A 27,773-nucleotide genomic window follows, 5' to 3' on the forward strand; every position below is an offset into this window, starting at 1 on the left:
CCCTTAGTGACCACCGTAAAAAGGCGTATGGGTGGTCACTAAGGGGTTAATTTGCCTCCCAGACAGAGCTACCAATGAAGAAGTCCATACTCACCTGCTCCCCGCTGCTCCCTCGCTCCCAGGCTTAACTGGACTTCCAGCCTTGGCTGTCAACTTCTGCATGGATGGGGTTACATACACCACTTCAGCGAATGACTCGCCTCAGTGGAGACATGTCCCCAAGTAGCATGTGACCCAGCAGTGATGCGCCGCTTAGAGACATGTCACCACTGAGGCTATTCATTGTCTTCAGCAGCGCATGTGATGCCGTCCATGTGTAAGTTGACAGGCTGGGACTGGAAGTCCTGTGCAGAGACTATGGGAGTCAGTGAGCTGGAAGGGAGAGGCAGGGAGCAGGTGAGAATGGGTTTCTCCGTGGATATTGCTGACTGGGGGAGGATTTAAAGGCTATGTACACTTTCGGTAGCATTTTTTTATATGATTGTACTTTACTCATTTTGAGCAAAAAATTTTTTAACTGTTAACTGTTTCCCCATCTGTGTGAATGGTACTTTCACTTTGTGGCGTTCATCTAATAAACCTTATCTCTAAGCTATTTAAAGGTCATAAACACTTATTTAAGCCACATTCTAATAAGTAAGATAAGGATTGAGCTATAATGAGTATTTAGGAGTTCAGAGAGCAAAGATAAGGAGCCGTCTGCTGAACTGCCTGGAACAGAGTCAAAATTCAGAGCCTGCTACTAGAGAATGTCCAGGCTTCACAGAGAAAGGGATTTAACAGTTTTAATAAAGTCTAATTGAAAAAATGATGTTTCTCTTAAAATGAGTACAATGCAATAATAATAATAATAATAAAAAGGGGTACATGGCCTTTAATAAAAAAAATATATATAAACCTGGACAATGCCTTTCATATAATAGTAATATAGGAATTGCACCCTAAATAATAAACCTAAATGTATAATTCCCAGTCACTTACAGTATATACAGAAAGGCCACATCTTCAAAAGTAGGTACTATTTTTAACAAACAATGAAACAACACTCTGCAAACACAAATAATCAAGTAAATACAATAGTGCTATACTCACTGTAGAAAATGTACTAATGCTACGTTATAAATTTGAGATTCTTTGCAAATACATTTTGTACAAATTATTTGTGCCTGTCCGCCAACGTCAAGGTGAACTTTTAGTGCAAGTACATAGCTGAAGCCTGCTCTCCCTGCATTTATTGGAGGCCATTTGGCACCAGGAGGTGGGCGTTTCCAATATAGGGCAATTAAACATTTAGCAGCTGGCACCAGGGCCTCGAATAGTCTTAAGGACCAAGTTAAACACCAATATGAGGGGGTCTTTGGGGAAATGAACATTGAAGACTAACTGTAGTAGACGAGTCACCTCAGACTGGACAGGTCCAGAATATATGGAATAGTAAAGCCTCGGTGAGGAACATCTCCAGCATAGGTCTGGTATTTCCGGACCACGAGAACAAATCTGTTCAAAAGTGGAGAGGGGTGGCAGAGCCCGATAACCCATTGCCACTTGGCAGCAATGTACAATTCTGTGGTAATGAAAGGCCATATTAGGTGAAAGATTACCGTAAATCTGTTTTGGAGGTCAGTAAAAGGAAGGTGAGGGGTGAAGAGAAAGAAAGTAAGGGGTGAGCTTAGAGTGGACAGATTGAATCTAATTCTCCATTTAAACCACACCTCATTAGTAAACAACCTTAACCCCGTGGTTGGTATAGAAGCAGGGAGCCCCCCCAAATCAAAGTGCCAGGGCCAACCAAAGCCTCTCGATCTCAGTCCATCTGTTATAAGAATGAAGTGTAGTCGATGAGGCTATGTGCCTGAGATGTGTAGTGAAATAGTATAACATAATACTAGGTGACATACCCCCACGAGAGGTCGGAGCTATCAATGTATGTTTGGAAAAATCTACGTATGTCTCTTATAATGTCACACAAAGCTAACAAACGCGGACTGAATAGACCGGAGGACCCCAGCTGGTGTCCGTACAGGGAGCGTTTCAAATAAGTAGAGGAATGCATGCCCTGCTCTTTTGAGGTTTATCCACAGATTTTCAAAACCTTCAGCTTGCGCCCTTTGAGGTAGTCTATTGTAGATTTTGAGGTGTGGATCATTATCCATTTGTAGAAGCCATCCTCTTTTCAACCTCAGCTTTTTTTTACAGTTGGTGTAATGTTTACTGAGAGAGTTTGCTGGAATTTCATTGAATCGATTCCTCTACCAGTGAAATGTTCCCTGTGCCATTGCAACACAGCCCAAAAGCATGATTGATCCGCCCCATGCTTAATGGTCTGAGAGGTTGAAATTCTGTTCCCTCTTTTCTCCAAACATACCTTTGCTCATTGTGATGAAAGAGTTGTATTTTAACCTCATAGGTCCATAGGACTTGTTTCCAAAATGCATCAGGCTTGTTTAGATGTTCTTTTGCAAACTTCGGACACTGAATTTTGTGGTGAGGACACAGAAGAGGTTTTCTTCTGATAACTCTTCCATGAAGACTATATTTGTACAGGTGTCCCAGAAAAAGTGCTGGCCTCTCTGGTGGCCGAGACCGCGGGAGCACACATAGGCTGGCGCTTTTTCCTATAGTGTGCAAGCACGACCAACGCTGCTGGATTGCAGGATGGCCATAACCATGGAAACGAGCAGTGTATAATGTGATGGAAAAATGAATCCAGCCAGCAAAGGAGGCAATATGGACAATCATAATACATTAGTGCCTTGTATTCACTTCCTCTACATGTTAGATCATGGATGCTCAACCTGCGGCCCTCCAGCTGTTGCAAAACTATAACTCCCAGCATGCCCGGACAACCTACAGCAGAGCATGATGGGATTTGTAGTTTTACAACAGCTGGAGGGCCGCAGGTTGAGCATCCCTGTGTTAGATGATATTTGCTGAAGTGAGACAACCCCTTTAACTGTTCACAGTGACCGTAAGTTTGACCACGGTTGTTCAGACTTTTGAATGCCACTGTAGGTCATCAATATAATAAAAAAAAAGCTGACAATCCCTTTAAGGTGATCGCAAAACACAATTTCAGTGTAAAATATGGTAAATGGCCAAAAAAAGAAAAGGCTGAACTCCCATAAAAAGCATTGGAGAATTTAATAAAGCGTGTAGCTTTGATTTCATCAAGTGCAGGAAATAGTACAAAAAGAGATATTTAGATATGTCTCATTGAGACTTCAGGAAAGTGATAAAGAGCCCTGAGCGGTATTGAGGAGCGTGAATCCTCCTATTATTCCATGATATTCCATGGTTTCGCTTTCATTGGTATGTCTTAGTTTGACATTGTCCTCTAATAGCTTATTAAAGGGAACCTGTCATCAACTTTGTGCTGTCCATACTAACGGCAGCATAAAGTAGAGACAGGTGAGTTGATTTCAGCGGTCTGTCATTTATAAGGTAACAGTAAGTGGTTGCCGAGAACCAACATCACAATCATTGCAGACTGGGCCTGGAAAAGAGTCACGGCCACCTGAGAAGAGTCATGGTTATTCATGAAGTCCTGCTCTCCTGCCCACCCAGTCTTCTACCTAGTTTTCTCCCTGTCTCTCTAGGAGAGAACTGCCAATCATCATCAGGTGGGCGAGAGAGCAGGAGATTATAATAACCAGGACTCTTCTCAGGTAGATGTGACTCTTATCAAGGCCTGGGCTGCAATATTTATGATGCTGGTTCTCGGCAACCACTTACTTTTAGCTCATGTGTGACACACAGCTGAAATCTGCATGTCTGTCACTATTTTATGCTGCCCTCAGTGAGGTCACCATAAAGTGGATGACGGGTTCCCTTTAAAGCATTCTTCTCCTTTTAATAGACTAGCCTTGAAGTCTTTTCCTAACTAGGAGAGTATCCTTGGAATATGCTCTTTGGGGCAAAGCAAATTGACCTCTTATTGGTGCCTTTTGTGAGCGGCGTGACAACAGCAGAATGCATCGAGAAGTAAGCAAGTATGATTCAGTCCATTATAGCAGATGCCTGTCAGCCCAGCTTTGAGGAATGGAAGGCGGTTAGCTTCATTATCACGAGGATGGAATTCCCATCAAAACTGGGAGGACGCTCATGTGCATTTGTAAAGTGCCTCCTATTTGTTCTTGAATTAGAATAATAACCCCTCTTGGCTTTATGGCCTTCATTTAAGTACTAAAGAAGAGAACTAATGAATCCAGTTTCATTGTTGTTCAAAAAAAATAATGGGTCGTCAAGGATTAGGGTACTTTCACACTCGCGGCAGAGGAATCCGGCAGGCGGTTCCGGATCCGTCAAAACGTATGCCAACTGATTGCATTTGTAAGACTGATCAGGATCCTGATCAGTCTTACAAATGCATTGAAATGGCGGATCCGTCTTTCCGGTGTCATCCGGAAAAACGGATCCGGCATTTATTTTTTTCACATCCTCTTTGGTCTGCGCATGCGCAGACCGGAAGGACGGATCCACGATTGCTGTATTTTGAATGCAAAATATGGAAAAAAAATGCCAGATCCCGGCATTCCGGCAAGTGTTCGGGATTTTTGGCCAGAGATAAAACCGTAGCATGCTGCGGTATTATCTCCGTCCTGAACAGTCAAAAAGACTGAACTGAAGACATCATGAACGGATTGCTCTCTATTCAGAATGCATGGGGATAAAACTGATCAGTTATTTTCCAGTATAGAGCCCCTAGGACAGAACTCTGTGCCGGAAAAGAAAAACGCTAGTATGAAAGTACCCTTAGAAATAATGGGGGGACATTTATTAAGGCCGGCATTTCACACGCCAGTTTTAATCTATCCCTCTCTGTCGTCAGACGTTCTACAATTTTTGACAGGCGTAAGCATCTGTGCAGTGATCTGCGCCAAAATGGAAATCTAAGCAAGCAAGCGAGGCGGTGTACCTTCCCGGTATAACTGACGCCATTCCCTGGTGTAGATTATAATAAATGTGCTGCAGCGGCTCTGGTCTCCTCTGTGCTGCCCACTTGTTTGTAAAGTGGCGAAGTGGAGGGAAAGTTGCAAAAATTTGCACAAGCATGGCATAGAGTTGATTAGAGTTTTTTTTTAGTTTTTTTTTTAAAGAAACCTCTCTTATTCATAGACTTTGTTTGGTCCTGTAGCTCATCCAAGAACTCTACAGGGTGAATCAAAAGTCCCAGGACACCCTTTTATTTCAGGAACAAAAAGGAAAATGAAATATCTGAATTCCCCAGCAAGTAATGGGTGAGGGGGGCTATCTTTTAGGCTATGCCCGAAACATGGCTGCCATCTTAAAAGCCACCATATTGGATCAAGGGCAAGGGTACAACCAATTTTCACAAGACAGGTATCGTTTTAATCAGCAGGATCCACCCTACCAGGCAGCATGCCAGGTTTATTAGGGTTAATCTAGCTGACAAGTGCTCTTAAGGAAATAGGGTAGATTTCAAGGTTCAGCCACTTTTAAAACAATTTTCCTGTTTTCCTCTTGCAGTACATGAAATGCTTTCTCATGATCTGTTCTGAACAGTCTCCTTATATTGATAAAAATGGTGAAATTCTAAAAGAATTGCCTTGATATTTTGCAGCGGACACGTCCGCTCCGCAGACATGCCTGTAATGGTAAATACTTGTACTCCCCGTAGTTTAACAATTCGGGTGCTCCTTTTCCTAGAATCCTTCTGTGTGTAGTTCTTCTGTTATTCCTCCTAGAAAGTTATGAATGCATTGACCACTAGATGTTACCAGGTGGGGGTGCTGACAGTGCCACACTGTATGGACACACTCATTTTACAAGGGAAATGGTCAATTTATTTATACATTTCTATGAGGCATAATAGAGGAACGGCACCACATAGAGTGATGAGAAAAGAAGGACAGGAATTGTAATTTCATGGAGAATACAGTTATTAAAGGGATGATCCTATCTTAACATTTATGTAAGTCCCACCTTCTCAAGAATGGCGTTCTGTCTTGTGACCACCATACTTGGAGAGGTGGCTCATGCTCATTTCATTCACTTCTACGGGAGCACTGAAAATAGCCATGTTAGCATGCGCTCCCACCTCTCCGCTCACCAGAGCAGCAAGGCGGGTGAGATAGGCGTGGGTCCCAGAGCCAGTACCAAAATTTCTGTCCAGTAGATATTATCAGCATTCAATCTGTCTCCTTGTATTACAGTCTTACATTACTGTGTGCATTGGCTCTGAATGCGATTTTTATAATTGATTTTGGTCAAGTGACAAATTTAAACCTCTCCAAGCATAAGCGTGCCTGGCGGACCTCTACGTGATGACACTGCGTTCTTTTGTATGTCAATTGATACTCTTGCTGTGTTAATGAGCATATTGTAGGCATTCCCGTGTTGTCATTGTAGGGTAACCTGAACGTTGCCGGAGATTTCAACAATCCTACCTCAGTTTCCAGCACAGACGAACAAAGCTCCAGCCTTCAGAAGAGGGATCAGACTGTAGATGGTCCTTACAATCGTATGCGGAGACATGAAGACTATCAAATAAAAAATGAAGGCAAGTTTGTTACCACAATGCCATGAAAGCACTCCTACTCCAGATAAGCAGGGGTGGACATATCCCAGGTAGCCAATGCATAGACATGTGCTGCTGCCAGTTCACTTTATCAGGATTTTTTATTCTATTATTTATGATCGGCTGAAGAATTTGAGTACCTGGCTCCTACAGTTTACACTAATTTGTCCACCGTGGCATACAAGTGTTTTGCAGGTTTGGCGCCATCTGTAGAGCAAGCAGAGCCTCCAGTTAAAGGAAATCTGTCACATGGATCAGCAATATGTAGAATAAAATACCTTATTTCTTGATGTACCCCTCATGCTGTACTTCTGGCTCTCAGTGCTGGTCTGGGCGTTTAGTTTCGGCCCTGGAAAGGAGTGCTTGGGATCTGATGGAGGGCGGGCTGGGCACTGATGGAGGGCGTTCCTGGGCACTTTTGAACGATAATGACGCCCCTCTGGGCCCCTTAGTCCCCTAATTTGCATAATCCATAAATTGGATTTACGTGAAAATGAAAGCCAGAAGCACAGAATGAAGGGCACATCAAAGAATAAGGTATTTTATTCTACATGGCAATAGTTGTACTTTCATATTGCTGATCCATGTGACAGATTTCCTTTAAGGGGGGTTGTTCCTCAGCATAAGTGTCATAAATATTCCATTTCAGCAGGATTCATAAACTGTATGCAAGGCATTTGTATACGTTTTGATCAAAATGCATAAGCCCACTCACCACGTCAAGGTATCCTCTTTCGAGTGGGTTCCTACTTTAATTTGGCGCACCTACCACTGCTGCTGCAGCACAGCGTCCACTGGTGGCGAGACCAAGCAGTCCAACAGCATCCCTTCAGTCAGACTAAGCCCCCTTGATGGCCAGCTCTGCCATCCCAGGTCCGTCTCTTTTTGAGCTAATGAATGACTTTAGGGATGACCTGGATTCCAGCCTGTAAATACTCATAAACATCTGCGGCTTTCACATCAGCTCTGGGCTTTTATGTTCTGATCCATTAGAAAAACAGAAAAAGGAAAAATAACTGATCTGTCTTATTTTCAGCATCAGTTGTGACCAGTTTGTGTCAGTTCCATCAGACATCATTCATGTTTGACAGGGTAAAAAGTCCTGCATGCATCATTTTTTTGTTCACCAGTCAAAAATAAGGCTACTTTCACACCAGTGTTTTTTCTGGATCTGTCATGGATCAGCAAAAACGCTTCTGTCATGATAATACAACCGCATGCATCTGTTATGCATGGATCCGGTTGTATTATGTCTTCTATAGCCAAGAAGGATCCATAATGCACTCCATTGAAAGTCAATGGGGGAGGGATCCGGTTTCTATTGTGTCAGAGAAAACGGATCTGTCCCCATTGACTTACATTGTGTGTCATGACTGATCCATCTTGCTCCGCACCACATGGCGGACAGAAAAACGCTGCTTGCAGCGTTATTCTGTCCGCGATGGGGACGCAACCAAAGTGAACGGAATGCATTCTGGCGCACGCCATTCCCTTCAGTTCAGTTTTGTCCCCATTGGCAAAGAATGGGGACAAAACGGAAGCATTTCCCCCGCTATTGAGATCCTATGACGACTCTCAATAGCGGAAAGGGAAAGCGAAGATGTGAAAGTAGCCTGACGCAGACTGATCGCAACTGATGTTCAAAAATAACTGATATCTGATGGAACTGACCCAAACTGATGCTCAAAATAATGGTAGATTCTCATCACTGTTTCATTTTCCGTTCCTTTAATCCGTCAGAAGAACAGAAAACAAAAAAAAAACGGATCCTTTATTTTGAGCATCCGTTATGTTCTTTTTTGCCTATGTTTTAGTCATTTCCATCTGAGATCCGTTATTTTAGACAGAAGATAAAGTCCTTTGTGGAGGACTTCTTCCGTCTAAAATAATGGATCTCAGATGGAAATTGCAAAAATGGATACAAAATTAGCATAACGGACTCTCAAAATAAAGGATCTTTTTTTTTTTTTTTTTCTGTTCTAATGGATCTGAAGAATGGAAAACGAAACTGTGATGTGACTCTACCCTGAGACGAATCGGTTATTAAAAAAAAAAATTTAGGCACATTTATTAAGACCAGTGTTTTAGACTCTGGTCTTAATAAAGCCCTACACTGGCTGTGGATCTGCCGCCAGTTCTAAATGTGAGACAGCTTCCCTGTTGTCTTATGTCTAGACCTTTTTCTATGCCTAACACAGGCGTAGAAAATGATAAATGAGACGGGCCTGCCATCCCGCCTACGCCGCGCCCACTTTTTCAGACCTGGCGTGAGGGGGATGAAGTCGCACATAGCGGCGCAACTCACCACTATCTGCGCCTGAAATCCCCCAAATACAGGCGTATTTCAGTATAATAAATGGCGCACTTTGTTTTCCTGACAAATCAGAAAGCTAAACGCAGATGCGAAAGAGCCCTGAGAACAACAACAATAAAAAATAAAAATAAAACTCAACCAGAAGCATTTCTGCATCTGATAAAAACAAACAGTAGATTTACCGTAGGTGAGCCGGTAATTGCGTGGTGATTAACCCCTTTTGTTCTTTTACATTTTGAAAACTGCAAATGTTTTCTATGATAGCATATCAACCAAATTAAGATGTTACATGGAGTGTTCCCCTTTTTTTCCCCCCACTGCTGCAAAATAACAGCACATGATTTGTTTTAATTATGTCAAGGCAGACCATAGAGAAAGCAATTATGTCAGCCCTATTCACCAAGAATCCATTTTAATAATCAAAGTTTAGTCTGGTATAATGACTGGGTAATATAGGCTCGCTGGGTTATCTTCCACAGTATCCATCTCATCAAAATCTAAAGAGCTCGGCAATTAGGATGAAAAACCCTTTATATGATTAAGCCGGGCACATTGATTTAGGTCTTTTGAGTGCATGCTTGTTTTATTCTCCGTGGAAAAAGCAACTTTGATTCCGGCTAATTAAGTTTGTTGGGGATTTTTTTTTGCACATGTCATGCTATTCAGAGAGACACTGTTGGCATTTATGTACAATTTTTCTTGTTTTTTTTTCTTTTTATTTTTTTATATCATCTAGTTAAAGCATAAATAATTTAAGAAGCCTGGTCGGCTCAATCATTTTTATGGCAGCTGAAGAAGGCCAAGAAGAAACCCATTTGATAAAAAGTTCACAGTAGGCTTTTCTTTTGAGAACCAGAAAGTAGGCGCCAAGATCAATAAACGCTAGATAACAACAGTATAAGGCAGAAAAATATACTCAAAGAGCAGGGTTTAACTGGAACTAAGCCAGCTCGGTCATCACGCCTTTGAAATGTTTCATTATTTTCTCGTCTCACCATACAGATGACACAAGCTCGTGTGAAGATGACAGCGGCGACGGAAAGTTTGGAGAGAAAAAACGTGTTCCAGGTAACGGTCATGTCAGGATGAAAGAAAGAGGCACAACACCCACAAGGGTATTAATACAAATGAGCTGCTATTTACTAAGCCCAATGTATGCCTGCGAAACAAAGGTGATGGCGCACTAACGAGTAGGAAGAGATGCTCGGAAGGCGAGTCCCACTGTTGCCGAGTGAAAATCACCTGACCTTTTGGGTTTCTCTCTGATTTGTGGATATTTTAGAATGATTAATGCTTGTAAGCTTGCTTCAGTAATTTCCCTGCAAACTGCAGATGTTGCGTATTTGCTCCTTGTCTTTTGTAAGTGGTTATGAGTTAGTCAGATGTGCTGCACGAAAAAGCCGCTCTCCTACGCTGACGTTAAGGAACACATCTCGATGGGTGTGATTCAGATGTGTCAGATTTAGATTTTTTTTCCCCCTCTGATTTATGCCTTTGTTTTCAGATATCAGAGAATGTACAAGGAATCGCGGGGCAAGGTTGCAATTAAGTAACCCTGTAAATGATCAGAAAGTGCCTTTATTAACAAATGGTACAGCATTGTGCAAGATACAAATACCTCCGATCCTACTTTTTCATATCACTAAGTACAATTCCACATTGTGGCTGATTTGTTGGATAAGGCGGGTGGATTTGATTTGATGAATTTTAATCTGTCATCTAAATGTATATTTATGACCCATGGTAAAAAAATGAAATATTTCTGTTAATGCCATGTTGTTACATAGTTACAGACATAAGTCCAGCAAGTTCAACCAAGGGATAGGTGGGGACGCGAATCCCAGAAGGAAGTGAGACTCAGATTTCTACACATTTTTCATTAATGTCGTTTACTTTTAAGAATTCATCTAAACCCTTTTTAAAACTGTCAGCTGTTCCTGCTGTGACCACGTCCTGAGGAAGTCTATTCCACAGATTCACAGTTCTTACAGTAAGGCCCCTTTCACACAGGCAAGTATTTCCTCGCGGATGCGATGCGTGAGTTGAACGCATTGCACCCGCACTAAATACCGACCCATTCATTTCTATGGGGCTGTGCACACGAGCGGTGATTTTCACGCATCACTTGTGCGTTGCGTGAAAATCGCAGCATGCTCCTCTTTGTGCGTTTTTCACGCAACGCAGGCCCCATAGAAATAAATGGGGTTGTGCGAAAATCACAAACATCCGCAAGCAAGTGCGGATGCGGTGCGATTCTCACGCACGGTTGCTAGGAGACGATCGGGATGGAGACCCGATCATTATTATTTTCCCTTATAACATGGTTATAAGGGAAAATAATAGCATTCTGAATACAGAATGCATAGTAAAACAGCGCTGGAGGGGTTAAAAATAAAAATAAAAAATTTAACTCACCTTAGTCCACTTGATCGCGGCCCGGCATCTCCTTCTGACTTCATCTGATCTCTGTGCAGCAACAGGACCTTTGGTGACGTCATTCCGGTCATCACATGATCCATCACATGATCTTTTACCATGGTGATGGATCATGTGATGACCGGAATGACGTCACCAAAGGTCCTGTTGCTGCACAGAGATCAGATGAAGCCAGAAGGAGATGCCGGCTACGCGATCAAGTGGACTAAGGTGAGTTAAATTATTATTTATTTATTTTTTAACCCCTCCAGCGCTGTTTTACTATGCATTCTGTATTCAGAATGCTATTATTTTCCCTTATAACCATGTTATAAGGGAAAAAAAATACTATCTACAGAATAGAGTTGTTGCGATACCAAATTTTTGATTCGGTTTCGATACCATGAAAAAGTATTGCGATACTCGATACCATTCGATACCACGCGAAAAAAATAAACAAAAAAAGCCACGTGCATTCCTCATTTTTAAAAATGGCGAATCGCGCAGTTTTTATTTTATTTTTTCTGTTCCGGCATTCACCACCTAGATTTTTTTTTTATATTTTAATAGTTTGGACTTTTCTGACGTGGCGATGTAATATGTTTATTTATATATTTTATATGTGAAATTGGGAAAAGGGGGGTGATTTATACTTCATATTTTAGTGGTTTTTTTTTTTTTCACTTTTTATTTAATAACTATTTCCCCCCTTAGGGGCTAGAACCTGGGATCTTTCATCCCTTTTCCTATTCACCCTGATAGATCTCTATCAGGGTGAATAGGACTCCACACTGTCCCTGCTGCTCTGTGCTTTGTGCACACAGCATCAGGGATGTTACCATGGCAACCAGGGCTTCTGTAGCGTCCTGGCTGCCATGGTAACCGATCGGAGCCCCAGGCTTACACAGCTGGGGCTCCGATCAGAAGCTGCCACTGCACCACCAATGAGGGGGAGTGGAGAGGTCCCTGTGGCCACTGCCACCAATGATTTTAATACTGGAGGGTTGAGAGGGGCCGGCGCACTGTGCCACCAATGATTTTAATGGGATGGGGGGATTGAGGGGGGGGGGCACACTGCACCACCAATGATTTTACCCCTTTATACAGGAGGCGGGTACTAGCAGATCAGCGGCAGTTAACTGCCGCTGATCGCAGCTCCCTGTCAGGGGCAGGGTGCCGGCAATGCGATTCTGCTGCCGGCACCCGCCTCCTGTATGTGTTAAAGACTGACTACTGTATATGAGTCCAGACTTTCACTATTAGGCCACACAGAGCGGCGCCCAGCGATGTCTCAGCACTCACCATTTAGTCCTGGGCGCCGCTCCGTTCGCCCGCAGTGCCCCATTACTGTCTCCTCTCCTGCTCCACATGCTGCTGATTACTATCGGAGCGATGGGAGGAGACATCAGCTTCACTAGTGGGCGTTCCTTCTCCCTGGCTGTAGCGCTGTCCAATCGCAGCGCAGGGAAAAGGAACGCCCACTAGTGAAGCTGATGTCTCCTCCCATCGCTCCGATAGTAATCCTATCATTGGTGGCGCAGTGCGCCCGCCCCTCCTCCGCCCCTCTCTTCTCATTGCCGCCCCTCCTCCACCCCCTCTCTTCTCATTGCCGCCCCTCCTCCGCCCCTCTCTTCTCATTGCCGCCCCTCCTCCGCCCCTCTCTTCTCATTGGTGGCAGCGGCAGCAGCACAGGGGGGAGGGAGGACAGCTTCCTTCTCCCCGTGCTGCTGAGAGAGAACATGAGCGCGCCGATAGCAGCGCGCTCATGTTCAGAGATACTAGACTGCGCAGAAGCGCAGCCCAGTATCGAAAAAACGGAAATCCCGGTATCGTATCGATACCGGGACAAAAGTATCGATTGGGTATCGAAATTTCGATACCCGCAACAACCCTACTACAGAACACCTATCCCAAGCCCGAACTTCTGTGAAGAAGTTTGGGTTTGGGTACCAAACACGCGCGATTTTTCTCACGCGAGTGCAAAACGCATTACAATGTTTTGCACTCGTGCACGCACCCGCACATTTTCCCGCAACGCCCGTGTGAAAGGGGCCTAAAGAAGCTTTGACGCTTCTGGAGACTGAACTTTTTCTTCTCCAGTTGGAGGCAGTGCCCCCTTGTGTTTTGAGGGCATTTTACATGGAACAGTTTTTCACTGTATTTTTTGTATGGCCCATTTATATACTTGTACAGGTTAATCATGTCCCCCCCTTAGTCGTCTCTTCTCAAGACTAAATAAATGTAATTCTTTTAATCTATCTTCATAACTAAGACCCTCCATGCCCCTTATCAGTTTAGTCGCTCTCCTCTGTACTTTTTTCAGCTGCAGTGCATCCTTTCTATGGACTGGTGCCCAGAACTGAACTGCATATACCAGATGAGGCCGCACCAACACTTTGTAAAGTGGTAGTATTACATCCCTGCCCCGTGAGTCCATGCCTCGTTTAATGCATGACAATATCCTGGTGGCCTTAGAAGCAGCTGATTAACATTGTATGCTGTAATTTAATCTACCATCTACAAGGACACCCTAATCCTTCTCTATAAGTGACTCTCCCAGTGTTACATCACCTAGGACATATGAAGCACAGAAATTATTACTACCAAGATGCATAACTTTACATTTATCCAGATTGAACCTCATTTGCCAAGTTGATGCCCAGTCACTCAGAGTGTTCAAGTCAGCTTGTATATTATGGACATCTTCCATAGACTGTACAGTACTACATAGCTTAGTGTCATCTGCAAAAATAGAAATGGTGCTATTAATCCCGTCCTCGATATCATTAATAAATAAATTAAATAATAGAGGGCCCAGCACTGAACCTTGGGGTACACCACTTATAACCCGGGACCATTCTGAATAGGAATCATTGACCACAACTCTCTGGACACGGTCCTTCAGCCAGTTTTCAATCCAATTACAAACTATACTTTCCATGCCTATAGACCTTGCTTTACCTATTAAACGTCTATGAGGGACAGGATCAAAAGCCTTTGCAAAATCCAGAAACACTACATCCACAGCTGCCCCTCTGTCCAGGCTTCTACTCACATCCTCATAAAAACAAATCAGGTTAGTCTGACAACTTCGGTCCTTGGTAAACCCATGTTAGTTATCACTTATAATATTATTTACAGTCACATACTCCTGTATATAGTCCCTTAAGAGTCCTTCAAACATTTTTCCCACAAAAGAACTTAAACTAACTGGTCTATAATTGCCTGTGGAGGAACTAGATCCTTTTTGAATATGGGCACCACATTTGCCTTGCACCAATTACCTGCCACTGTACCAGTACATAGAGAATCTTTAAAAATAATAAACAGGGGCACAGCAATGACTGAACTGAACTCTTTAAGAACTCTTGGGTGTAAGGGCTCTTTCACACCTGCGTTATTGTCTTCCGGCATAGAGTTCCGTCGTCGGGGCTCTATGCCGGAAGAATCCTGATCAGGATTATCCTAATGCATTCTGAATGGAGAGAAATTCGTTCAGGATGCATCAGGATGTCTTCAGTTCCGGAACGGAACGTTTTTTGGCCGGAGAAAATACTGCAGCATGCTGCGCTTTTTGCTCCGGCCAAAAATCCGGAACACTTGCCGCAAGGCCGGATCCTGAATTAATGCCCATTGGAAGGCATTGATCCGGATCCGGCCTTAAGCTATTGCCGGAGCCGACATTTAGCTTTTTCTGAATGGTTACCATGGCTGCCGGGACGCTAAAGTCCTGGCAGCCATGGTAAGTGTAGTGGGGAGCGGGGGAGCAGTGTACTTACCGTCCGTGCGGCTCCCCGTGCGCTCCAGAGTGACGTCAGGGCGCCCCAAGCGCATGGATCACGTGATCGCATGGATCACGTCATCCATGCGCATGGGGCGCTCTGACGTCATTCTGGAGCGCCCCGGGAGCCGCACGGACTGTAAGTATACTGCTCCCCCGCTCCTACTATGGCAACCAGGACTTTAATAGCGTCCTGGGTGCCATAGTAACACTGAAAGCATTTGGAAGACTGTTCCGTCTTCAAATGCTTTCAGTACACTTGCGTTTTTCCGGATCCAGCGGGCACCTCCGGCAACGGAAGTGCATGCCGGATGCCAACAACGCAAGTGTGAAAGAGGCCTTATCCATCTGGACCTGGAGCCTTGTTCACATTTACCTTTTTTAACTTCTCTTGGACCATATCTACAGTTAGCCAATTTAGTATATTACTAGATGTACTGACAGCCCCGGCACCACAGATATCAGCTCCTTTCTCTTCTTTTGTATATACAGTCGTGGCCAAAAGTTTTGAGAATGACACAAATATTAGTTTGCTGCTAAACTGCTTTTAGATCTTTGTTTCAGTTGTTTCTGTGATGTAGTGAAATATAATTACACGCACTTCATACGTTTCAAAGGCTTTTATCGACAATTACATGACATTTATGCAAAGAGTCAGTATTTGCAGTGTTGGCCCTTCTTTTTCAGGACCTCTGCAATTCGACTGGGCATGCTCTCAATCAACTTCTGGGCCAATTCCTGACTGATAGCAACCCATTCTTTCATAATCACTTCTTGGAGTTTGTCAGAATTAGTGGGTTTTTGTTTGTCCACCCGCCTCTTGAGGATTGACCACAAGTTCTCAATGGGATTAAGATCTGGGGAGTTTCCAGGCCATGGACCCAAAATGTCCACGTTTTGGTCCCCGAGCCACTTAGTTATCGTGCTGGAAAATGCATTGTTCATCACCAGACTGTTGTTGGAAGAAGTTGCTGTTGGAGGGTGTTTTGGTACCATTCTTTATTCATGGCTGTGTTTTTGGGCAAAATTGTGAGTGAGCCCACTCCCTTGGATGAGAAGCAACCCCACACATGAATGTTCTCAGGATGCTTTACTGTTGGCATGACACAGGACTGATGGTAGCGCTCACCTTTTCTTCTCCGGACAAGCCTTTTTCCAGATGCCCCAAACAATCGGAAAGAGGCTTTATCGGAGATTATGACTTTTCCCCAGTCCTCAGCAGTCCATTCACCATACTTTCTGCAGAAGATCAATCTGTCCCTGATGTTTTTTTTGGACAGAAGTGGCTTCTTTGCTGGCCTTCTTGACACCAGGCCATCTTCCAAAAGTCTTCACCTCACTGTGCGTGCAGATGCGCTCACACCTGCCTGCTGCCATTCCTGGGCAAGCTCTGCACTGGTGGCACTCCGATCCCGCAGCTGAATCCTCTTTAGGAGACAATCCTGGCGCTTGCTGGACTTTCTTGGACGTCCTGAAGCCTTCTTAACAAGAATTGAACCTCTTTCCTTGAAGTTCTTGATGATCCTATAAATTGTTGATTGAGGTGCAATCTTAGTAGCCACAATATCCTTGCCTGTGAAGCCATTTTTATGCAACGCAATGATGGCTGCACGCGTTTCTTTGCAGGTCACCATGGTTAACAATGGAAGAACAATGATTTTAAGCATCACCCTCCTTTTAACATGTCAAGTCTGCCATTTTAACCCAATCAGCCTGACATAATGATCTCCAGCCTTGTGCTCGTCAACATTCTCACCTGAGTTAACAAGACGATTACTGAAATGATCTGAACAGGTCCTTTAATGACAGCATTGAAATGCAGTGGAAAGGTTTTTTTGGGGATTAAGTTAATTTTCATGGCAAAGAAGGACTATGCAATTCATCTGATCACTCTTCATAACATTCTGGAGTATATGCAAATTGCTATTATAAAAATTTAAGCAGCAACTTTTCCAATTTCCAATATTTATCTAATTCTCAAAACTTTTGGCCACGACTGTACATAGCTAAAATACCCATTTAGTAAGGCCTCCTGCACACGACCGTTTTTTTCCCCCGTTTACTGGCCGTTTTTTGCGTTCCGTATACGGAACCATTCATTTCAATGGTTCCGCAAAAAAAACAGAATGTACTCCGTATGCATTCCGTTTCCGTATTTCCGTTTTTCCGTTCCGTTTAAAGATAGAACATGTCCTATTATTGCCCGCAAATCACGTTCCGTGGCTCCATTCAAGTCAATGGGTCCGCCAAAAAACGGAACACATACGGAAATGCATCCGTATGTCTTCCATTTCCATTCCGTTTTTTGCGGAACCATCTATTGAAAATGTTATGCCTAGCCCAATTTTATCTATGTAATTACTGTATACTGTATATGCCATACGGAAAAACGAAACGGAAACACAACGGAAACAAAAAAAGGAAAAACGGATCCGTGAAAAACGGACCGCAAAACACTGAAAAAGCCATACGGTCGTGTGCAGGAGGCCTAACTCTGCCTTTTCCTTATCTTCAGTGACTAACCCCCCCCATTACCATTATTTAGGGACCTACCTGCTCATACCTTGGTTTTTTAGCATTTATATATTTAAAGAATTTTTGGGGATTTGTTTTGCTCTCTTTTTGCCACCTGCTGTTTGTTTTGTATTTTTGCTAATTTTATCTCCTTTTTACAGATTTTATTGTTGATTTGCCAGTTGAAACGTTTTTCGCAGCCCAAATAGGACATGGGATCTAGATTTGCCGAGCTGCCATCAGTAGACTGGTGAGCCAGAGGCATTCAAGATGCAGAGATATTGGTTGCTACAATTAGATGTTTCAGTCAATATCAAAAGTGCTTGTGGCCATGCCTGTGAGCCATCTGCTCTTTCCATGATGATGCTAAGTTTTTAGGACGGCAGGGTTTTGAGTGCTGAGATCCCTTCAGATCGCTAGAACGGGGAGAGAGAAATGCTCACAGTGTCCTCTCTCCTCACTGCAAAATACAGAATCGAGACGCGCTCATAGAGGACTCCTCGTTTTAGCGATTGAGGGGGATTTCAGCAATCAGACCTCCACTGATCAAAATCTTTAAGCTGCCCTCAAAAAGAAAGGAGTGACGAAGACCCTGATTCCACTGTCACTTTTTTTTCTTAGTTTTCATAAAAAACACACTTTATTATTTGCAGTCAGAGTGCAGAGTCCTCATGAGGCTCGATGAAACACGACTGTATTTTTGGTCCACATATGATCCGCATTTTTTGCAGATCGGATGCTGACCCATTAATTTCAATGAGGCTGCAAAAAATGCGGACAGCACACCGTGTGCTGTCTGCCTTAGTATGTTCGTTCCGTCACTCCTGAAAAAAAAAATAGAACAAGTCCTATTCTTGTCCGTTTCTGGACAAGACATTTTTAACATAGGGCGGGATGTGTGGAACGGGAAGTTGCAGAACGCACATGACAAGTATCCGTGTTTTGCTGATCTGAGACTTGTGTACTGCAAAGCGGTTACAGTCGTGTGCATGGGGTCTAATCATGTGCTGACTGACAGCTTTCTGCCTATACTGTGCATATCAATTATCAGTGGGTGGGCGGGGGAGCTGGTAGCCGGTGAATATCCATGACTCCACTGCGCATGCACAGCATTGAGAGGACTTCACCATGCATCTCCTGCCATAGCTAAGTACTGCAAGGAAAAAGGTGAGACATAGGGTGTTTGTAACTATTTTATGCTGTGCACAGATAGGGTAGCACATACCTGATGACAGATTTCCTTTTAAAGTGGCCAGCGCCGTCATGAAAGTTAGTTTGGCGCAGCCAAGTGAGTACTTCTCACTGAAGGACATAGGAGATAGATGCCAGACACTCCTGACAACACAGTACCTGACAACACTAATAGAATTAGAAAAGATAAAACCTGTGTGTGATTTTCTTCACCGTTATAAGCTGTTGAGCAAGACTGCAATTGAAAATCTTAATATTGACTGGTACTTTTAGAGTGCTAAATATATATACAGTGTGTGTGTGTGTGTATGTGTATATATATATATATATATATATATATATATATAATTATATATATGTGGCAAATTGAAATTGCAAATGTTCTCTAATGCTTTACAGATGGAGCCGACCCATACAGCAGTTAACCGAATGTTTTTAGTTTTTTTTTCCTAGTGGCTTTTTCATTGCATTTATCTTCAGATTTCAGACTCTACACAATTTCATCTCCCGTCGTGCTGATTAGTATTAGTAATGGCCTGTGACCTTAAACTCATATGAACATTACCTACTGAATTTCAGCATGCAGTCACTTCTTATAATGAACCTGTAAAAAAATAAATATATATATATATATATATATATAGAATTTGCAATTAATAAGGTGGTGTTTTCTATGCAATTAGATCTAGTCTTGTGGATATGAACCACACACATTGTTAGCAAGTAACCCTAGATCCACCCATGTCTCCTCCAGATAAATGATATGTCCTTCTAGCACATCTCCATTAATGGCCATCATGCAAGGTATTATGCATGTAGACAGTGTATCCAATTGAAGAGCGACATACATGTGCTGTAATAAAAGCAGCTATTCTGCCCAATTCCTTTGGACTCGAAATTAAAATAATGATTTGCGGAAATATACCCTCGTTCCCCGTTCCAGCTATATAGTCTCTCACTTTTTCCCTTGCTGTGTGTTTGAAGATGGAGCAAAGCGCAGTAGGGTGCCCCAGGGAGCCACAGCAAGAGCACTGTATTGTCAATTAGCTTTTCTTTTTTTTGTTGTTATTTTAGTAAAACTGATTCTTACTTACAAAATCTCTCACTTATTAGAATTTTAATTACTGGCTACAGAGCACATTTTCTCAGTACAGAAATCTTTAAAGACTAGTTCTAGTGAAACATACAGTGATAAATGACTGTACATAAATAACACTATAGCATCGCTACCCACCCGGCTTGCACAGTTTTATGTTTGCGGTCATACCAGACATTTTAATGTTTATTTGCTAATATTAAGTACCGTTAACTTATATAACCCTTTGTGTGGGGTTAACTGAGGAATTGGGGCCATTTTATGTGCCTTTAAGTACTCGCAGTATTGATTGCCATTTTAGTCTTGAGAAGAACAGATTGATTGCAGTTGGTGATAACCTTTAATAGACCGGGAGAGGAGTTCTCGATGATGAAATACTTCGATTTGAAAACCGCAAAGATTCTTGAACAGACCTCCAAGGTTTGGAAAATCCTCTTCTCCATATATGAGGCTAACTGGAAAATCACCAACAGGGGCATAGCTATAGGGGGTGCAGAGGTATCAGTCGCTACTGGGCCCAGGAGCCTTATGCCGCATAAGAAGACACCACTATTATAGAAAGTGCATGCTGGTCAAGTTACACCTCTGGCAGGAGGGAAGGGTTTAGGTCAAGAATTTGGCATGGGGGGGTGGTGCCATTTTAATTTTTGCAGGAAGGCTATGTGTTCCCCTGCCTCTTGGCACAAAGGACTGAGGGAAGGGAGGGCCCAAGTACCAGGACCCATGAACCTTTAGCTACGCCCCTGCTTTTAAACCTATAGGAGCTCACTATGTTCCATCATTCGGCTCTTTTAAAATGACCTCCTGACACTCACCATAATCTTATCATGGATGCAATGATATTTGTATTTCCTTTATTGATGATTTTGAGGATTGTCTGATTTTATTCATTGGCGGAACAACTACCATATGGCATGTAGGAACAGTAGATTAGAGGTTAGTCCATCTAGAACTGGGGTACTCTAGTACTTTTTGTAAAGGTCCACATACCTGAGTCTGCTGTAGGATGAAGGTCCTGAGCTGCAAAACAAAAAAAAATATATAAGGAGGGACAACCCCATTGGCGTGTAGCGCTGCATTGTTTTATTTTTTTTACAATAATCCACACCTCCAAGCCCACCTAATCTCCTTTCTGCCAACCAAACAGTAAGAATGTCCTTTCAGTGCCCCCTAACAATAATGATGCCCCTCAGACAGTATGATATCCCTTTAGTGCTCCAAAGAGTATGATGCCCCTGAGTGCACCCTCACAGCAGGGTGATCCCTTGGTGCCCCCACACATTATGATGCTCCTTAGTGCCCCTGACACAGTGCTAAGCCTCCTTAGTTCCTCCCCACAGAGTATGAATATCCCTTAGCTGCCCCTCACACAGAATGAGCCCCACTTAAAATCCCCCAGAACAAAGTAATGTCCCCCTCACACAGTATGATGTACCCTTAAATGTCCCCCACACAGTATGATGTACCCTTAAGTAGACTTCACACAGTGCTGCCCCCTTAAGTTCTCCCCACATAGTATGATGCCCCTTTAAGTAGCCCCACACACAGTGATGCCCCTCTCATAGATTATGCCTCTTAAGATGGCCCCAACATTGATGCTTGCCTAATAATTATGCACCCTTTGGTGGTCCTCCTCACAGATCTATGCCCAGCCCAGCTCCCCACCCAGTTATGCCCCCTAGATGGCCCCCCACACACAGTTATGCCCCCTTTAGTGGACCCCCACAGAGTTATACACCTTTAGACGCCTTCCCACAAAGTTATGCGCCCACAGTGCTGCCCTCTCCAGTGCCTCCACACATAGTGCCCCTTTAGGTGGCCCCCAAACAGTGATGCCCCCCTCATTAATTATGGCCCCCAAACAAAGTTATGCCCCTTTTAGTGCCATCACAGTTATGCACCTTAGGTGGCCCCCCACCCAGTTATGCCAGGTTAGATGTGCCCCCCACAGAGTTATGTCCCCTTTAGTGTCCCCCTCACAGTTTGCCACTTAGATGTCCTCCTTCAAAGGATTATGCCACCGTATATGCCCCCCCCACACACACACAGTTATGCCGCATTACTCCCCCCCCCCCCCCCCCACACACACACACAGAGTAGTGCCTCCAGTGTAAAAACTCACCTATGATATGTTCCCCTGACCAACAGAGTGCGCTCTGTTTGTGGCAGAGCGCAGCAGGCGTGATGACGTCACTACATAGAGCCTGCATGCACTGGACTCCGAGCAGCACGGGAATGGTGAAGCAGGGAGCTGACTGCTCTCTGCTTCACCATTCTATTCAACTGGATCTGTGTCGTGTACAACCTTCACAGTAGTTTTGTACAGATGTTATGCCCACATTGTGCCCCATTAAAGTACTTAACCCTTCACTGTGCCCCCCTTCACAGTAGTTATGCCCTCATTGTGCCCCTTCACAGTAGTTATGCCCTCTCTGTGCCCCTTCACAGTAGTTATTCCCTCTCTGTGCCCCTTCACAGTAGTAATGCCCTCTTTGTGCCCCCTTCACAGTAATAATCTGCATTGTGCCCCCTTCACAGTAATAATCTGCATTGTGCCTCCTTCACAGTAATAATCTGCATTGTGCCCCCTTCACAGTAATAATCCCCATTGTGCCTCCTTCATAGTAATAATCCCCATTGTGCCCCCTTCATAGTAATAATCCCCATTGTGCCTCCTTCACAGTAATAATGCCCCTTAATAGTAGTAATGCCCATTGTACCTCCTTAATAGTAGTAATGCCCTTTGTGCCCCCTTGACAATAATAATGCCCATTCTGCCCCTTCACAGTAATATTGCCCTCTGTGCCCCCTCCATAGTAAAAATCCCCATTCTGCCCCCTTGATAGTAGTAATGCCCTCTTTGCCCCTTCATAGTAGTGATACCCTCTGTGCACTGTGCCCCCTCTATTTCTAGAAATGCCCATTGTGCCCCCTCCATAGTAGAAATGTCCATTGTGCCCCCTTCACATTTGCAATGCCCATTGTGCCCCCTTCAAATTAGAAATGCCCATTGTGCCCCCTCCAGAATAGAAATGCCCATTGTGCCCCCTCTGTGTTAAAAAAAACACAGTAACTACTAACCTTGTCCCATTCCTGAAGCTCACAGTCCTCTCTCCCCTGCAGACACAGATCGCTCTGCAGCACAGTGTGGGCAGAGTTTATGCAGATTTCCAGGGTTCATGCTCCCCCCACACAGGCCGGCAGCGCGATCTGTGTCTGCAGGCTGAATGGTGGAGCAGAGAGAAGTCTTCCTGCTTCACCATTCAGAGTGCGGCTGGCCTGAAGGAGGGGAGGAGCGCGGGGAGCAGAGCGGTGAGTGACAGGACCCAGCTCCCTGCGCTCCAGCAATGAGCGCTTCTATCTGTATTGATGGAAGTGTTCATTGCTTCTGGACTCTGGCACCCCCTGAGAGCGGGCACCCGGGTGCATGCAAGGATCCAGACAGCTGGCAACCATTCCACCAGTTGAGTACCCCTGATCTAGACCTTTACAGCATATCAATAGGATATGTCTTAAATGTATGATCGGTGCTGGTCCCACCTTTGGGATCAGCTCCTTTTGAAAGATAGGGGGCTCTGCCGTAAATGGAAAGTATTCTGCACATACACAGTATCCTCTGTACTCACTGCTTTGAATGAGAATATTCCTGTTTAACCCCTTAAGAATGTGGCTCTTTTTGGCCTTAAAGAGGATCTATCATCTAGATGGCCCCAGGTGTTTTATTTGAAAAACTCTTAGCCCCAAGTAAAATAAGTAATTCTCTAAATATACAATAGTGTGAAACAAATTCTGTAAAGGTCCAAAGAGATAATGCAAATGACTGACTCCCCCTAAGCTGTGCTCCCCTAACCAACCGACCCCACAGTGGCATACACTGTCAGAGCCACGAGAGCTCGCTAGTGATCAGAAAATCGCATGAAATCTAATCTAAAGATTAGCTGCCCTCCAGCTGTTGCAAAACTAACAGCATGCCTGGACAGCCTACAGATATCGGGGAATGTTGGGAATTGTAGTTTTGCAACAGTTGGAGGGTTGCAGGTTGGGCATTTCTGGCCTACAGCATTCATCTAGTACTTTTCAGTGTAACTACTACATAAGTGCGCTAGACTGTGCTCTTTAAAAGGCACCTGTCAGCAGATCTGTTCCTATTACACTGGCTGACCTGTTGCATGTGCATTTGGCAGCTGAAGACATCTGTGTTGGTTACATGTTTATATGTGCCCACATTGCGGAGAGAAATGATGTTTTAATATATGCAAATAATAGAGCTCAGCAGAGAGAGCTGAGCCTATAGCTCCTAGACGCTCACTTGCATATATTAAAGGTATTTTCCAGGGTTTCAATATTGGTGACCTATCCTCAGCATAGGTCATCAATATCAGAACGGCAGGGATCCGACACCCAGCACCCCCGCCGATCAGCTGTGTGAAGAGAAGGCACAATCCATGCATGTGTGCAGTCTCCTGTCTCTCTTCCTGCTCGCTGTCGACATAGCAGCGTCAAACAGGAAGAGAGACAGGAGACGGCACGTGACTTCTCTACATACAGACGACACCTGGGACCCCCGCCGATCTGATATAGATAACCTACCCTGAAGATAGCTCATCAATATTAACCCCTTAAGGACCAGCACCGTACATGTACAGCGCTAGTGGACGCAACTTAAGGACCAGCACCGTACATTTATGGCGGATTGATCGGGCGGGTGCAGGTGCTGCTCCCGCCTAATCAGCGGCAGGGGTCCGGCAGTCACTGATTGACGGACCCCTGCTGTATGCGCCGGCATCGGTGAAAACACTGATGCCGGAGCATTAACCATTGCACTGCTGCAGTGAGCGCTCACGTATACGGCACATGCGGTATCCTGCCGGGTCCAGGGTGTCCATCGGGTCCCCGCGCTGCTGTGACGCTGCTGTGGCCAGCCCCCTGGATCTCACAGGCAGGAAGCTATAAGTGTATTACACACATGTAATACACTTAAAGCCAATGCATTACAATACAGAAGTATTGTTATGCATTGTAAAGGGGATCAGACCCCCAGAAGTTGAAATCCCAGAGTGGGACAAAAATAAAAAGTAAAAAAAAAGTATAAAAAAAACATTGTTTTCCATAATACAAAAAATAGTTTCCCAAAATAAAACACAATTTAAAAAACTAAAATTGAAATACAGACATATTTCGTATCACCGCGTCCATAACCACCGTCTCTATAAAAATATCACATGACCTAATCCATCAGGTGAACACCGTCAAAAAAATAAAATAAAAACTGTGCTAAAAAAAAACAACATTTTTTTGTCACCTTACATCACTAAAAGTGCAACATCAAGCGATCAAAAAGGCGTATGCTCCCCAAAATAGTACCAATCTAACCGTCACTTTAGCCCGCAAAAATAATACCCTACCTAAGACAATTGCCCCCCAAAAAATAAAATATATAGATCTCAGACTATGGAGACACTAAAACATGATTTATTTTTTTGTTTCAAAAATGCTTTTATTGTGTTGAATGTAAAAAAATAAATAAAGTAGACATATTCGGTATTGCCGCGTCTGTAAGAACCTGCACTATAAAAATACCATATGATCTAACCCCTCAGGTGAACACCGTATTTTTTTTTTTATGAAAACGGTATCAAAAAAGCCATTTTTTGTCACCTTACATCACAAAAAGTGTAATACCAAACGATAAAAAGTAATACGCACCCCAAAATTGTACCAATCAAACCATCATCTCATCCCTAAAAAAAAATGAGCCCCTACATAAGACAGTCACCTAAAAAATAAAAACAACTATGGCTTTCAGAATATGGAGACACTAAAACAATATTTTTTTTCGAAAATACTTTATTATGTAAAACTGAAACAAACAACCAAAAAAAGTTGTCATATTTGGTATTGTCGTGTCCGTAACAACCTGCTCTATGAAAATACTATATGATCTAACCTGTCAGATAAACATTGTAAATAAAAAATAAATAAAAGCGGTGCCAAAACAGCTATTTTTTGTTACCTCTTCTCACAAAAAGTGTAATATAGAGCAACCAAAAATCATATGTACCCTAAAATAGTACCAACAAAACTGCCACCTTATCCTGTTGTTTCCAAAATGGGGTCTTTTTTTGGAGTTTCTAGGGGTGCATCAGAGGGTCTTCAAATGTGACATGGCAACTTAAAATTATCTTAGTGAAATCTGCCTTTCAAAAACCATATGGCAGTGATGGTCAGTTCGCAGTGTTCGCCCGCGAACACATGCGGGCTGCCATCTTGACTCGCAAGTCCGGCGATGCACAGGTAAGCCCTTACCTGTGCCGCGAGCTGGTCTGAAACAAATGCGGTCACCGGGAGCAGGCAGTTTCAGAACAGCCTCCGGGGGCCTTCAACGGGCTGTTCTAGGAACTGTCTGCTCCCGGTCACCGCATTTGTTTCAGACCGGCTCGCGGCACAGCACAGGTAAGGGCTTACCTGTGCATTGCCGGACTTGTGAGTCAAGACGGCAGCCCGCATGTGTTCGCGGGCGAACACTGCAAAATGGCCATCACTTCCATATGGCGTTCCTTTCCTTCTGTGCCCTGCCGTGTGCCCGTACAGCAGTTTACAACCACGTTACAGAATCAGGGTGATACAGTAAATATTGAGTTTTGTTTGGCTGTTAACCCTTGCTTTGTTACTGGAAAAAATGGATTCAAATTGAAAATTTGCCAACAAAGTGAGATTCTGAAATCTCATCTACATTTTCCTTTAATTCTTGTGGAATACCTAAAGGGTTACCAAAGTTTGTAAAATCAGTTTTGAATACCTCGAGGGGTGTATTTTCCAAAAAGTGGGCGGCCATTTATGGGTGGTTATGTAAGTCTCACAAAGTGACTTCAGACCTAAACTGGTCGTTAAAAAGTGGGTTTTGGAAATTTTCTGAAAAATTCCAAGATTTGCTTCTAAACTTCTAAGCCTTCTAACGTCCCAAAAAAAGGAAAATGTCATTTACAAAATGATCCAAACATGAAGTAGACATATAGGAAATGTAAAGTATCACTATCTATTTTAAAAGCAGAGAAATTTAAATTTAGAAAATTGCTAATTTTTTCAAATTTTTGGTGAATTTGGTATTTTTTTTATAAATAGAAATGAGATATTTTTACTCAAATTTACCACTGTCATGAAGTACAATATGTGACAAGAAAACAATCTCAGAATGGCCTGGATAAGTAAAAGCGTTTTAAAGCTATCACCACTTAAAGTGACACGTCAGATTTGCAAAAAATGGCCTGGCCCTTAACCACCTCCGGACCGCTGTACGCACAGACGCGTCCTGGAGGTGGTTGATTCATTCCGAGTGGACGCATATACGCGTCATCTCGCGAGACGCGAGATTTCCTGTGAACGCGCGCACACAGGCGCGCGCGCTCACAGGAACGGAAGGTAAGAGAGTTGATCTCCAGCCTGCCAGCGGCGATCGTTCGCTGGCAGGCTGGAGATGTGTTTTTTTTAACCCCTAACAGGTATATTAGACGCTGTTTTGATAACAGCGTCTAATATACCTGCTACCTGGTCCTCTGGTGGTCCCCTTTGTTTGGATCGACCACCAGAGGACACAGGTAGCTCAGTAAAGTAGCACCACTACACTACACTACACCCCCCCCCCCCCCCCGTCACTTATTAACCCCTTATTAGCCCCTGATCACCCCATATAGACTCCCTGATCACCCCATATAGACTCCCTGATCACCCCCCTGTCATTGATTACCCCCCTGTCATTGATCAACCCCCTGTAAAGCTCCATTCAGATGTCCGCATGATTTTTACGGATCCACTGATAGATGGATCGGATCCGCAAAACGCATCCGGACGTCTGAATGAAGCCTTACAGGGGCATGATCAATGACTGTGGTTATCACCCCATATAGACTCCCTGATCACCCCCCTG

At 43.7% G+C, this 27,773-nt stretch overlaps 1 protein-coding gene across 1 annotated transcript in view; it reads left to right on the top strand.

The window, feature by feature from the left end:
• The window catches only part of KIZ (kizuna centrosomal protein), a 179,712-nt gene that overhangs the window by 78,607 nt on the left and 73,332 nt on the right, over positions 1–27,773 (top strand). The window contains exons 9-10 of the mRNA XM_040429697.1: positions 6,370–6,520; positions 9,855–9,920. Coding sequence (XP_040285631.1) covers positions 6,370–6,520; positions 9,855–9,920 — 217 coding nt within the window. The remainder of the gene's footprint in view (positions 1–6,369; positions 6,521–9,854; positions 9,921–27,773) is intronic.

This window comes from Bufo bufo, chromosome 4 (genome assembly GCF_905171765.1).
Source record: "Bufo bufo chromosome 4, aBufBuf1.1, whole genome shotgun sequence".
NCBI classification, from domain to species: domain Eukaryota; kingdom Metazoa; phylum Chordata; class Amphibia; order Anura; family Bufonidae; genus Bufo; species Bufo bufo.